The sequence below is a fragment of the Leuciscus leuciscus genome (genome assembly GCF_965113295.1).
Source record: "Leuciscus leuciscus genome assembly, chromosome: 18".
In the NCBI taxonomy this organism is placed as follows: domain Eukaryota; kingdom Metazoa; phylum Chordata; class Actinopteri; order Cypriniformes; family Leuciscidae; genus Leuciscus; species Leuciscus leuciscus.
The window spans coordinates 13,807,660-13,820,687 of NC_138742.1; the positions used below are offsets into that span (position 1 = coordinate 13,807,660).

The following is a 13,028-nucleotide window of genomic DNA, read 5'->3' on the forward strand; positions in this document are numbered from 1 at the left end:
GTGCAGTCATTGTAATGTAGAAGAGGCAGTTGAACATGTTATATTATATTGTACAGAGTATGAAAATTAAAGACGAGTTTTGCTAAAATTGCAGGAAAAGCTAGACGTAATTAAATGCAAGAAAATGTATGATGAAAGATGAGGTTTTGCAATATATAAACGCAAAAAATATCATATATGAGAATAGAATTAAGAAATTACACAAGTAATTAATTATTTAATTTATACATTTTTCTTTTCTATTTTTTCTTTTCTTTTCTTTTTTGTCAGGGTAGTTCTTCCGCATTGCTGTACCACACTCCGGTTCAGTTGGTGGCGGTAATGCACCTAAAAGCTGGTTTGCCAACCACTAATTAACAAGAAGAAGAGTGTTGTCGTAGCAACCTGAAGCTTGTGCGAAGGAGAACCGTCCACAGCTTTTGTAATTCAGTATATCAGATGCCTAGAAGCGTTATATTCAGGTTCTACTTGGTCGCCCGTTTACTTGAACTATCTTAGCAGGTGTTAACACCTTAGAAACTGGTACGTATATCCGCGGTTAGAAGTCACACGTTTTCTGTATACCTCTAACGTTCATTTACAAGACGAATAACGTTAAGCCTGTTCATTTTTAGTTTAATCTCACATGATGTCGTGTTCTTGTGTCTAGTTCAATGTCGGTGTTAAGCAGTCTGGTTCCAGCCCGTTTCCTGACTCTCATCGCGCACCTTGTAATAGTCATCATCATATTCTGGTCGCGGGTAAGAACTTCTCGTGTGTTTAATCATTATTTGATCACACTATATCATTGCAATTAGGCCTGTGATTAAGAGTTGAACTATCCCACAGGAGAACAGTGTCAGAGCTTGCCTCCCACTAGATTACACTAATGAAGAATACAGGTTAGAGGACACACGGTAAGGACAACTGTCTCGGTTGTGTACAGTATTGCTTCATTAAAGTGTGTGGGCCAATGACAAATTAAATGAATATGATGATAAAAATCTAGTTCAACCCTTTTTTAAAAAAAGATATAATGAATCATTATGCCATGCAGACATTTCATTTTTTCAATAATTTCAGTCTTTTACACTGCCGTTCAAAAGTTTTTGAAAGAAGTTTCTTATGATCACCAAGGTTGCATTTATTTGATCAAAATACAGTAAAACAGTAATATTGTGAAATAATAATTACTCCTGTGATGGATTACTCCAGTCTTCAGTCTCATGATCCTTCAGAAATCATTCTAATATGCTGATTCGATGCTCAGGAAACATTTCTTATTATTATCAATATTGAAAACAATTGTGCTACTTAAATTTTTTTGTGGAAACTGTGATAAAAAAATTTTTAGGATACTTTTTAAAAAAGAAATAGAAACTTCAAAAGATCAGTATTTATTTGAAAATGTTTTTCTTTTGTAATAATATAAAAATATTTTACTGTCACTTTGATCAATTTAATGCAGCCTTGCTGAATAAACATTCATTTCTTTAAAATAATTTCCCCAACCTTTGAACTGTAATATATATTTATATATACTGAGTTATCTCTGAACAAATAATGACCGTCATGTTATTTACTTCATAATATGTACTGTATGCATAGTAAATATGCTCATTGATCTTCCTAATCATTCATTTTGGAGAGCAGGCTTGTGGTGGCATTATCCGTAACCCTGGGCCTGTTTGCCATCGAGCTGGTTGGGTTCCTCTGTGGAGTCTCTATGTTCAACAATAATCAAGCTCTTCTGTGTATCCTTACCAGTAGCACATCATCACCACAGGCTCAGCAAAGCAGGCTTAGTTGTCCTCTTGAGATGGATATCTTTACTTTTATTATCCTAGAACAGTCCAATAACTAATGCAGTACAATTCAAAACAATGAGATGTTCGTGTTTGATCAAGCCACTGGTTAAATTACATTTGCAATGATAGAAATGAGTATTTTTTAGTTGTAAATTATATTGCTCTCATATTGGTACAGAATTTCACTTAACTGTCACTTTGCAGCTATTGGATGTCACGCCAGTGGCTCTGTGGCTTTGGCCTTCTTCTTGTTTGAGCAATGGACCTGCACCATCTACTGGTGGATCTTTGGCTTCTGTAGGTCAGTCGTTAAGTAATTAACTGACAATGCATAACTGTGAATATGAATTGACTTATTAATGAATTTTCTTTGAAAACATTTTGTAATCATGTTCCTCTCCATGTTTTAGTGTGATTCCTGCACTATATGAGATGATCCTCTTTGTTGTAGTGTTTGGATTTAAGAGGAAGCCTCTTTGAGTGTCTCTGCCCTCTTTATCCTGGCGAGTCGAATATTGTCCTTCCATCACCGACGTACCAGAATCACCTGAATTCAGAATAACATTCACTAGCACAATAAACTAGTGTTTCTAAAAAAGTACTTTAATTATTTGTATATATAATATTTTGTACCAATTGTAATGAATTAATAAAAAAAAATATTTTGATACAACTGATAACTAAGTCTGTTCATGCTTCACATTTTCAGTAGATTGCACACGTTTACTCATAAAACCTGTTAAAAATAGGCACAAGATGAACTATGAATTATACTTATATAATTTACAGTTATACTAAGTGCATTCCCCAAATGCATAGATGCTTAGGTTCATTAAAAAATCATTACTCAACCTCATGTTATTATAAACCTGTATGGCCTGTATAACCTTATTTTCTTCTTGTGAGTGAATGCTGAATGTGAAGCTGAAATCATGATATGTTGACATTGCAGCTGGAAGTGAAGGCGTGCAACTCCTGGAGATCGAGAGTGAGAACTAACCAACTATCTGCTAGAGTCACAAGATACATGTACACTGTAACTTTAACAAGTTACCATTTTTATTTACTACTTACTTCAATAACAGACAGAGCAGGCAATTTCAATATATCAATTGAACAATTCAATTCAATATATCGATAAAATATACCACAAAATATTTATGTGAGATTTCTATATGCTTTCCTATAATGGATAAAATATGTTTCTGGAGAAAACTTAAAAGGACTTTTTTTTTTTTTTTTTAGCATAATTGCCAGATACTATACTTGCTGCATAAGTTATTTAGTTTAAAATAATCCTTTTTAAAAGTTAAAACCTATGATTGAAAATTTTATGTGAATCCAAAAAACTACACGATGAATTCCATAAGCTTAAAATGTATGTTCTTAGCAAACATCAAGGTGTTTGTTGATATGCTGTAGGACTGCCAAGAGAAGTTAGTCCTTCACAGGAATGATGAGTCTGTGAGCCTGCGAGGTACGTGGTGAACTGAGCATAGCTGACTTCAGCTGGACTGCACACACTCTTTCATTAAGATGGATGAAAACACACAAATAAACTGTGACTAGAAGAACACAAGATATTCACACTATCCAAAGAAACAGCAAACTCTTTAGTTTTAGCTCAATACTCATTGCTATGGTACAGCATTGCAGTTATCCAGCCATTTATAAACTGGGAAAAAAATTTATATTTGTTTTACTGAAAAAACTAAGACTAAGATATTTTATTATAAAAAATAATATTACTTAAGGACCCTTTATTTAAAATTAAATCAGACACTCCAATAAATTAAAATTGATGGAAGTAATTGGTTAATTTAAGGTTACTGAACATTATGTTTATTGACATACTTGGAATGGAAGGACTTGCAATCAAACAGAGCTGAGAACCGTCTCTCTATGTCTTTAAAAGAAACCCCAGCTCTTCCTTTCTGCTCTGCTGACACCTATTCATGTACCCTGATTTCCTTGGACAAAATCAATACCTCCATTTCCAAGAAACTTCCTTCATATCCTCTAAATAATCCAACCACTCGTCCTAACTTAAATAAACCATAGCAATCAATAAGGCAACTTCAGCCAAGACGCCGCATCGGCCTGTCTTTAATGAGCTCCACTCTCTGTGTGTACACAGCCCTATTTCCTCGGCAGCTCATGCAACTGTCTCCTCACATATTATCAGCACGCTTTGCTCCCCATCGTTATTTTCGTCCTTGTCTCCGTTTGCCACGACCCACCTCATCGCCTGACCCCTTTGCTGTCTGTCGCATAGTGAAAGCTCTCTTCACCCTAGGCCAATTAGTGTCAACTAGACACCAACAACATCAGTGACCTCTGGCTAAATAATTAAAACTAAATGGAAGGTGCATCTTGACAAAAAACGCCATTTCCGGTGACTGTGTCGGGACCTTTTGCCTTCTCCTTCAGGGTCTATTAAGACTGTGCACACCACTATACTTTTATAGTGTATTGGTATCACCCTCCAGTTGAATTGCATAAGTGATCTAAAGAAAGAAAATAGAGATGCTTTGTAATTCAACAGCTTCAAAGAAACACTGTGATGGTTATTAATTGTTTTTAATCATTTTGTGGGGGATTTTAGAGCAAGACTACAGCAAGCTATTAGAAATAGCAGGGTGTAAAACAGGTTTTAAGAGATTTACCATTGTGAACTTTAAATTGAATATGCTTAGTCAAGAGGCTTGTCTTTCTGGTCTATTAAACCAGTAGAGCTGTGTCTATGTCACTACCAAAAAATGAACAGTAGAGGGCGTTAGTATGTATGTTAATGGTATGACTTCTTAGCATTCTTAGCACTAATTAGCATTTATATGGCAAGGAGAGATCTGTCTATTTGAAACCTACTTTTTAATGTTAACTAGCTTAATGTGAGATATCTGATGACTGCACAATCTGTGACAAATAATTTCTTTAAAAAACTACATAAGCTGCAGTTCAGATTTTGATACTTAAGTTGCACATAAAAGTTCACCTCCATCATTAGTGCCATTAAGCAGATAATATGTGGCAATTTAAGTAGATGAGATAGCGTTGATTTATGGATTGACGTATGGATTATCCTCCTGTCAGTGACATATGGCTATTTACAGCGTGCTAAAATTTAACATCCATAATAATGTTAAAATACTGCTGTTAAATTCACTCGGTTTAATTGCCAGTCTCTCACCTCCTCATTTGGACTTTTAAATGTTTAACTTAGGTCTACTTTATGGTTCATTCTTATTACTGAGGGTATATTTAACATCATAAAGGTAATAAAAAAAAACCTTTCTCAATAAAATGACTATTAGTTTCCGTTTATACAGAGTAACATAATATATATATATGGCTTCCTATAATGGATAAAATATGTTTCAGATTTTTTTATTTTTTTGTGGAAAATATCTAATTGTCATCAATAGACCTGATAAATTTTTTTTCAACTTACAGTGCAGTTTTGTCTGAATGTGTTCCTTGAAGTGAACTCATGCCCTTGCTAGTTCTACGCTCTACCAGTTAAGTTACACAACATACGCGTTACCTTTAATGCCTGATACTTCATGTAGCTACTTTAGTTACGCTAGCAAAATAGCTGCTCTGCTTGCATGAAGACCACACAGAGAAGTGCCATCTCCTGTCCCGCTCCCCTCAGCGCCGATGATGTATTATAGGTAGTGTGACTATTCTAATAAACACGGTTGGGGTAATTAAGGCATGGAGAGGCAGCAGACAGTGGTGGTCTAGGGACAACACGAAACGATAAATCACAACTCTTGGTTCCGCCTTCTCGAGCGTGGCCGATCACACTCACCGAGAAAGCAATTCTGCCAACCTGGGTTTGCACATTTGTCTTCATCAGCCTGTGGTTGTTTTGGGGCTAGTCTGAATTTGCTGGTTCCCATGGTAATCAAACAAGCTAGAGATATCAAATGTGTCCATTTTAATGTCAGCCATGGCATAACATTAAGGGCAAGCCTGGAAGCTAACTGCATGTTTTATTATGGAGCCCAGAGTGTACTGGATTAAGCTGTGAATTTAAGGCTGAATGGGAAATGTTTCATGAGAGCGGACAAACTCTGCAGCAAGTGCATCGCCAAACAGTATTATTAATAAGCAAGCATACCGAGTTTGTAAAAGGATATATTTTTTTGTGTCAATTTCAGTGTAGACATATCCACCAAATTTTTCAATGTGGAAGTAACCTATTTTTGTACAGCTAAAATAACTAGAAGCGGATGAGACAGGGAGTCTCGACACATTCAAGTTACAATGTGTTAAAAAAGGTGAATACAACAATCTACTGAACACACTTTTTGACAATTTCACACTACACTGTAAAAAAGCTGCTGCCTTAAATTTTTAAGTACAATTAACTTGGATGTTTAAGTCATTTCAGCTTAAATTACATTAAACTGACTTAAAAACTAGTTGAATCTTGTATAACTTATTTTTTTTTAAAAGTAGAAAATGGCTTAAATTATTTTGATGAGATAAAGCAATGTAAAAACATATGTTGTCATAACTTATTGATCATACAGTATACCTTTTACAGAGTATATTTGAGAATTTGCTATTTATTAACACTAATTTGAGAAGAATACATTAAAAAATATTTAAATATTATCTAACATAAAAAAGTCTATTTAAAATGTTAAAGTGCCATTTATCGCATTTCATGAAACAGAAAAATTGGAAAAGATAACCAAACATAATACAAAAATATCAAATTCTGACATGTCATAACTAGCCCTAAATCAAACATTTCGGTTTAAAGAACTGTATGAAACCCACTGTGCCTTATGACTCGTACACACAGGTTTAACCCACACCAAGAATTATAACTATAATGATAACTGTAACTATAAAGTTTTGCCAATCATTGGAAAAATATTGGTTGAAACAATTTTCACTCAGAAATTGCTTGTAAATTTCACAAACAATTACAAAGAAACAGCAAGTACACATTCAATTAAATGTGAAATTTTAAGTGAAAAAGCTGAAATAGTATTTTCTTGTAAAACAAATCCAATAATCTTTGTTTTATGTAAAACTTGTTTAGTGTAATTCTATGAGAATAGCAAAGTTAGAGTTATAAATAGTATTGATTTCCATACAAACAGAAGGGCATTTTAGCCAAAAACAAACTCTATTCAACATAAACAAAGGATAAGGACTCCTCAGGTCAGGTGCCAGTCTCTTGTCCAAACGCCTTAGGATGCATCTGATCTGGACAGATGCCATTCAAACACACCTGAGCCCGGAGTGAGAGTGAAGAGAGACAACAAAACAGAGGTGTGTTAGGTTTCAGGAGAAAAGCAGGACTCAACTGGACTGAGCGAGAAGGATGTGGAGCATTCTGCCTCTGAGGGACAGAGAGGCAACAGTCAGCAACCGCTGGAGCAGGAGATTCAGCCAGACAGAACACAAAACCCAGGAGCGGCCATGACACATGATGGACACTAAGAGGCAGAGAGAGCTTGTTTTTTTTTCACTCCGCCCAAATGCATTAACTATTCTGAACCTGTGCTGGAGGATTTTTAAAGCAAAGGACAGAAGCCATTCCATAAGCTCCAGTGATGTTGGAGCCGCAGAACTGTGTCTGAATAAAGCCAGGCCTCAGTGATACTCTCCTGTCTGAGACGAGAGCGGAACACAACAAAGTAATGGATGCAACACAGTACACAACAAAGTACAGAACAAAAAGTAATACATTTTAATCAATCTACACTGAAATACATTTACATTTACATTTACATTTAGTCATTTAGCAGACGCCTTTCTCCAAAGCGACTTACAGATTAGGACAAAATTCAGCGAGTCATCATAAAGAGGCAAAAGCAACAACAACGCAAGAAGTGCTCAAAGTACGAAGTTCAGGTATTATTCAGAGTAGCATAAGCCTGATAAGTGATGTTACAAAGGGAAAGGAAAACTTTTTTTTTTTTTTTTTTTTTTTTTTTCTATAAGGTTAAGTGCTCACGGAAGAGATTGGTTTTCAGCTGTCTTTTGAATGTTGTCAGGGATTCTGCATTCCGGATGAGGGTGGGGAGAGCGTTCCACCAGCATGGTGGCACCAGCAATACAGAGGACCTTCACTCTGGAATCATTTAGACCCTGCTTTAAAGACTAAAACCACTCTAAACTCTTTCAAAAGAGAGCTGAAAATAATGTTAACATGTAAATAAGTTTATCTTGTTAATTTGTTATATTAAAATGATTGATGTATTGATTAAATTGTCTTTCTTGATCATGTAATTTTATGTCCATTTAATGAGATTTTGGGGAGGTGGTTTTATAAGACCTTATGGTCTTCTCACTCTCTCCCGCACAGTATTTTTGTTTTCTTCTTTTATGGATTTGTAAAGTTGTATTTTAAATGTTATATGTGCAAATAAACTTTCAACTTTCAACATTGTCTTCATAGAGAAATAGATTTTTTTAAACAAAAATGTATAAACCTATTAAGTATAAACTATTATGATCTCCGAAGGATAAGAACTGGAGTGCGTTCATATGCCATGTTATTTAAACAATGTCATGTTATTTTATTACTTCATGAGATAATATAATAATTATATATATATTGTGGTTTTGTTTGGAACTATTGTCATTGGCTGTAAATTTACAAAGTAACTAATAATATTGAAATCAAAATCTATGTGTGTGTGCAATATATATATTACATACACACAAAGATTTTGATTACAGTATTGTTAGTTACTTTATCAATTTTCAGCCAATGACAATAGTTCCAAACAAAACCACAGCATCAGTGTTGAATGAATCAGCGTTTTTGGATGAATCGTTTGAGTAAATGATTCAGTGACTTCCTCATAAAAACATTATGTAACCCGCAAAAAGATTACTGAAAAATCTCCACCACTAATGCACAGATGTATAATGTCGTTCACAATGCCTCATGGGAAAGGTAGTTAAAAGGTTATAATTATGTGACTTGTGATTACGTGGTTTAAGGCTTGAACTATTTATTTAAGTTTTATGTGTAGGTTATTTTATTCCTTATGGAGAAAATGAATGGAAAAAAAAACACTCCCCAAACAAAGGTGGTCAGAACTGCGCTACTATTCAGAAGCAAGTTCGCAATGATGGAATTATTGCGTCTTTGATAAAGGTACAGCACCTCACAATCAAATGCACTTCACATGGAAGCTCCAGGGAGGAGCTGCAAGAATGTGTGAGGAGAACTGAATACACCGCCTGAGGGGCTGAGAACATTTTATAGTAGAAATGAAAGGCTGATCTTTTTATCCTGTGGTCCAGCTAATTTTCAGACACAAATTAGCTATGAGCTGATGAATATATACCAAAAGGTCTTCTTCCGAAGGTTCCCTTTAATCTGTCACCGCATTTTAATTACATTTACCGAGGAACCATGAATAATGGAAAAGAGGGACTATAAAACAAAGCAAAAGAGATTCTGTACCCCTTAAAGAGAGGCCTACCCCAAAATGAGCATTTTGCCATTACTCACCCTCATGTTGCTCCAAACCTGCACTTTTTCTTCGGTAAAAAAAAAATGTCTCCATGTTTTTTTGTTTTTTTTACAATGAAAGTCAATGAGGTCTAAGGTTGTTTGAAACCCAATATTCTTCAAAATATCTTGCTTTGTGATCATACAGGTTTGAACCAACATTTTTATTTCATTTGTGAGTGTACTATCCCTTTAAAAGATGAAATGTCCTTAATTAGTATATGCAAAGACATTCTTTTTACAACAAAGTCCCTTTGCCACGATGAAGGGTGCAAACAACTCACTCCAGCCAACAGCGTTCAGTTCGAATTAGATCTGATCTGGTGACTGGCTGATTGATCAAGGCAGAGGGGGAAGCTACATTGTCAGTTCTAATCTTCACCAAACGGTCCGGGTGACGTCTCAGTGCTGTGGCACTTCAAACAATGGGGTGTGTGTTTGTTTTGGTGGGTTAATGTTGGGGAGGGGGGGTATTTGTATGGAAGCAGGTCGCAAGTGTGGCGCGCTCGAGGATGAATCGGGTTAGACATCACCCCCCTCACATCGTCACCGATCCACCTGCTACAGTTGGGGGACGCCTCCCTCCAGATGAACTGCATTTGCTAAAATAACCCTCAGAAAGCGTACCAATCCAATCTGTCAGCATGCTCGCGCACACATAAACTCCCCCCACATCACGAATGGGCAAATAACCATGATTCAAACTCAAGGGTATTCTCACGGGTACCACACAGAAGGCATTTACCGGCCACAATTAGAGGTAAAATAACCAATCTGAAGCATACTGTAATATTCCTAAACCTTAGAGAACTGATTTTAAATGAGAAAACACACTCGGATGCCTCAGAGCAAAAGCAAACACTATAGCATGTACGTGCACTCACAACAAACAATTTGTCTGATATTGCTCAAAGTGGGAAGGCTTGCTGCGAATGTGCTGTAAACAGGCAGAGCTGAGACCTGACTTGTCATATAACAGCTCCAGAAATCGATCGAGGCCCACTCTCCCCTCTAATCCCCCCCACACACGCGCGTGGGGCGAGCAGTGGGCGGCTGGACACAGCCCGCAGCTTCTGAGTGTGTGGAAGAGAGAGAGAGAGAGAGAGCGAGAGAGAGAGAGAGTTTGGGATTTCGGCAGAACCTGTCAGAGAAACACTGAGACTGATGGGGAGAGAGGGCCCACAGGAGCAGATTTGAATATGAATCTTTTAAACACAAAGTGTGAGGAAAATCAAAGTCTATGTGATCTTAAAGTCAACGAGGAGCACAGGCTCTGGGTCCTCCACTTCCATGCGCACCGTCTCTTAGATAAACCCCCCCCACGCCGCTGTATCACAGCTCCAGACCGGCAATACCGCGTGTAAAAGAGATTCAGCTAGATGGGTTGTATCCAAATTACTATTGATTGATCTCAGTGGTGCGCAGATTTGCCGGAGGAAAAATCTAAAGGTACCTCTGCCCTCGAGGATCAGGGTCAAGTAAGGCGGTTCTGTGGATTATCAAACCATGAGAGAATTCCAATTTCCCATTTTGAAATTCATGTCTAATATCGGCCCTCGATCGTGCAGCTAAGGTTTCTTTATAAGAATGACTGTTCCCTTGTTGCCTTCATAATAATGTAGCAAACATCTTCCCAAACTGTCAAATTTCCTAACTCGATAAAGACTGTTTGTGAAGAGATTTCCATGTGGAGCCCATAGGAACAACAATAGCTTAATCAAAGGATTTTCAATCTTCTCAAAGCCAAGGACCCCTAAACATTATGATCACCTTTTCATGGACTCCCTTCTATAATGTCAAGTCAAAGTCATTTATTGTCATATGTACAAGTATCGGGTAAAAAGAACAATAAAAATCTGTACTACTTACTCGAATGCTTCTCCACAAATGATAGTTTTACAAATTACAGACAATACTGCTGTATACAAAAATATACATATATGCAGAGATAACACTAATATATATACATATATATATATATATCTTTTTTAAAACTGGGCTGAAAAAATTGGGCTGAAACATTTGGAATATAGTTCATTTATCTGTCTGATTTCAACTCATTTTGGATGAACACTCAGGCTTTCTAATATCAGACTAAACATTTACTTTTAATACAGTGGGCGGTACATTTTTTAACTTCTGAATGCTCAAAACAAAACAGAGGGTTTGATTTCAGTTGATTCTGAGCATGTATTACATTGATTAGAGATAAATGAGGAGTGGCATTGAAGCATTACCTCAGAGTCTTAGAGCCGTGAGGATCCATAATTCACTACGCGTGTGTATGTACTCATGCATTGGTATTCACATTTACGCTCACTTCAGGGCACGAGAGGGAGGGGACGTAGAGAGACGCTACAGGTGCAGGAAACCATAGGAAGAACCTGAAATAAAGAAGGATCAGGGAAGAAGACAAGAGAATGAACATGTGACAGTGGACAATATCATTATGCAGCCTCATAAGATGTACAATTAACACCTTAAAGCCAACATCAAATCAAAATCGACCCTGTTTACTTTCCTACTACATTTGGTTTTATTCATAATACTCATGATCTTATTATGAACAAATCATAGCATGTTATTCAATCGAATAACTCGCTCTGCCTCGGAAGTGCCTTTCCTTTTAGTCTGACATCACCTTTTCACAATTCAATCAGTCCCTTTTTTCATTAAATATCCTGTTTCACTTAGAAAAACGTCACATTAGTAAAGAAAATGGGTTGAGAATGCTGTTTCATGTTGATTTTAAGTTTTTAGAGAAAGATCTCTCGTTTTAGCCCAAAAATCCGATGCATACCTCCTATATAAATAAAAGATTCTTAGTTATAAAAAAAAAAGAAGTTTTTTTTCTTTCAAGCAAAATTCTAATACTGTGCATTTATCACAGGTTACTTCCTCCTCCCCTTACTCACATGCTCTCTATCAGCCATCTCATTGGAATTCTACACACCCTTTGTCTGTCTTATTAGGAACGTCTCTTTGGTGCAATTAGTTGCACCCGTTTCTCTTTCTATATTGCACAGCAAAGCAGCGGACCCGCTCACTCAGTTAAGGAACCTTTAACTTCCATCACGTCTCACAAAGCATCGTCTCTCACTCCCTTTCCGTTACTGCTTTTATCAACAGGCTGTTTCCTCCGCTAACCGTATAAGAGTGAAGGCAGATTAAAGCAGAGAGAAAGAGAGAGAGAGAGACAGAGAGAGAGAGAGAGAGAGAGAGAGAGAGAGAGAGAGAGAAAGGGGGGTTTAGGCAGAGACGCTCGACTGGTTGGCTGACAAACAGAGGGTCCCTCTAGAGTGCAGGCAGAGGAAGAAAGAGAGTAAAAAGAAGAGGAGAGTTTGATGTGGGTAGCCGAGCTCAATCTCCTCCTCATCCCCCCCCACCCCTCCCCCCTCATTTCAGCAGAAAATCTATGCTCGCTCTCTTAGTATTCCAGCCGTCCTCCTTTGAAACCTCTATAGGCTCGGTCAGACAACTGGGCTGCTGTTGAGGCCTGGGCCAAACGGGAGAGCAGCGGGGTGGTGGGCTTTTTGGAGGGGAGAGGGGAGGGGAGAGGGGAGGGGAGGGGAGTGTTTGCTCGAGGCTGTCAGAAGTGACAGGAGGCCAAGCGACTTAAAACCTCACCAGGGACTTCAGCTGGACAAGCCCTGTCTCCTCTCCTCTTTGGCGCTCCTTTTTTCTTCTGAATCATCGTTTTCTCATGCTTTTACCTGTGAATCCGAGTCTTGTCCCACACTATCACA

The 13,028-nt window shown here is 37.3% G+C and overlaps 1 protein-coding gene across 2 annotated transcripts; it reads left to right on the forward strand.

Annotated features, from left to right (window-relative positions):
- Positions 1 to 352: 352 nt before the first annotated feature.
- Positions 353 to 2,453, forward strand: tmem107l (transmembrane protein 107 like). 2 transcript variants are annotated; one of them, XM_082146310.1, is made up of 6 exons: positions 353 to 537; positions 650 to 740; positions 829 to 896; positions 1,633 to 1,733; positions 1,992 to 2,088; positions 2,198 to 2,453. In XM_082146310.1, the coding sequence occupies exons 2-6, from the start codon at positions 654 to 656 to the stop codon at positions 2,265 to 2,267; spliced, it is 423 nt and encodes a 140-aa protein (XP_082002436.1). In that variant the 5' UTR covers positions 353 to 537; positions 650 to 653; the 3' UTR covers positions 2,268 to 2,453. The 2 variants fall into 2 exon arrangements, with proteins under 2 accessions (XP_082002436.1, XP_082002435.1); XM_082146309.1 differs by having other exon boundaries at positions 353 to 522; positions 2,198 to 2,449.
- The last annotated feature ends 10,575 nt before the right edge of the window (positions 2,454 to 13,028 follow it).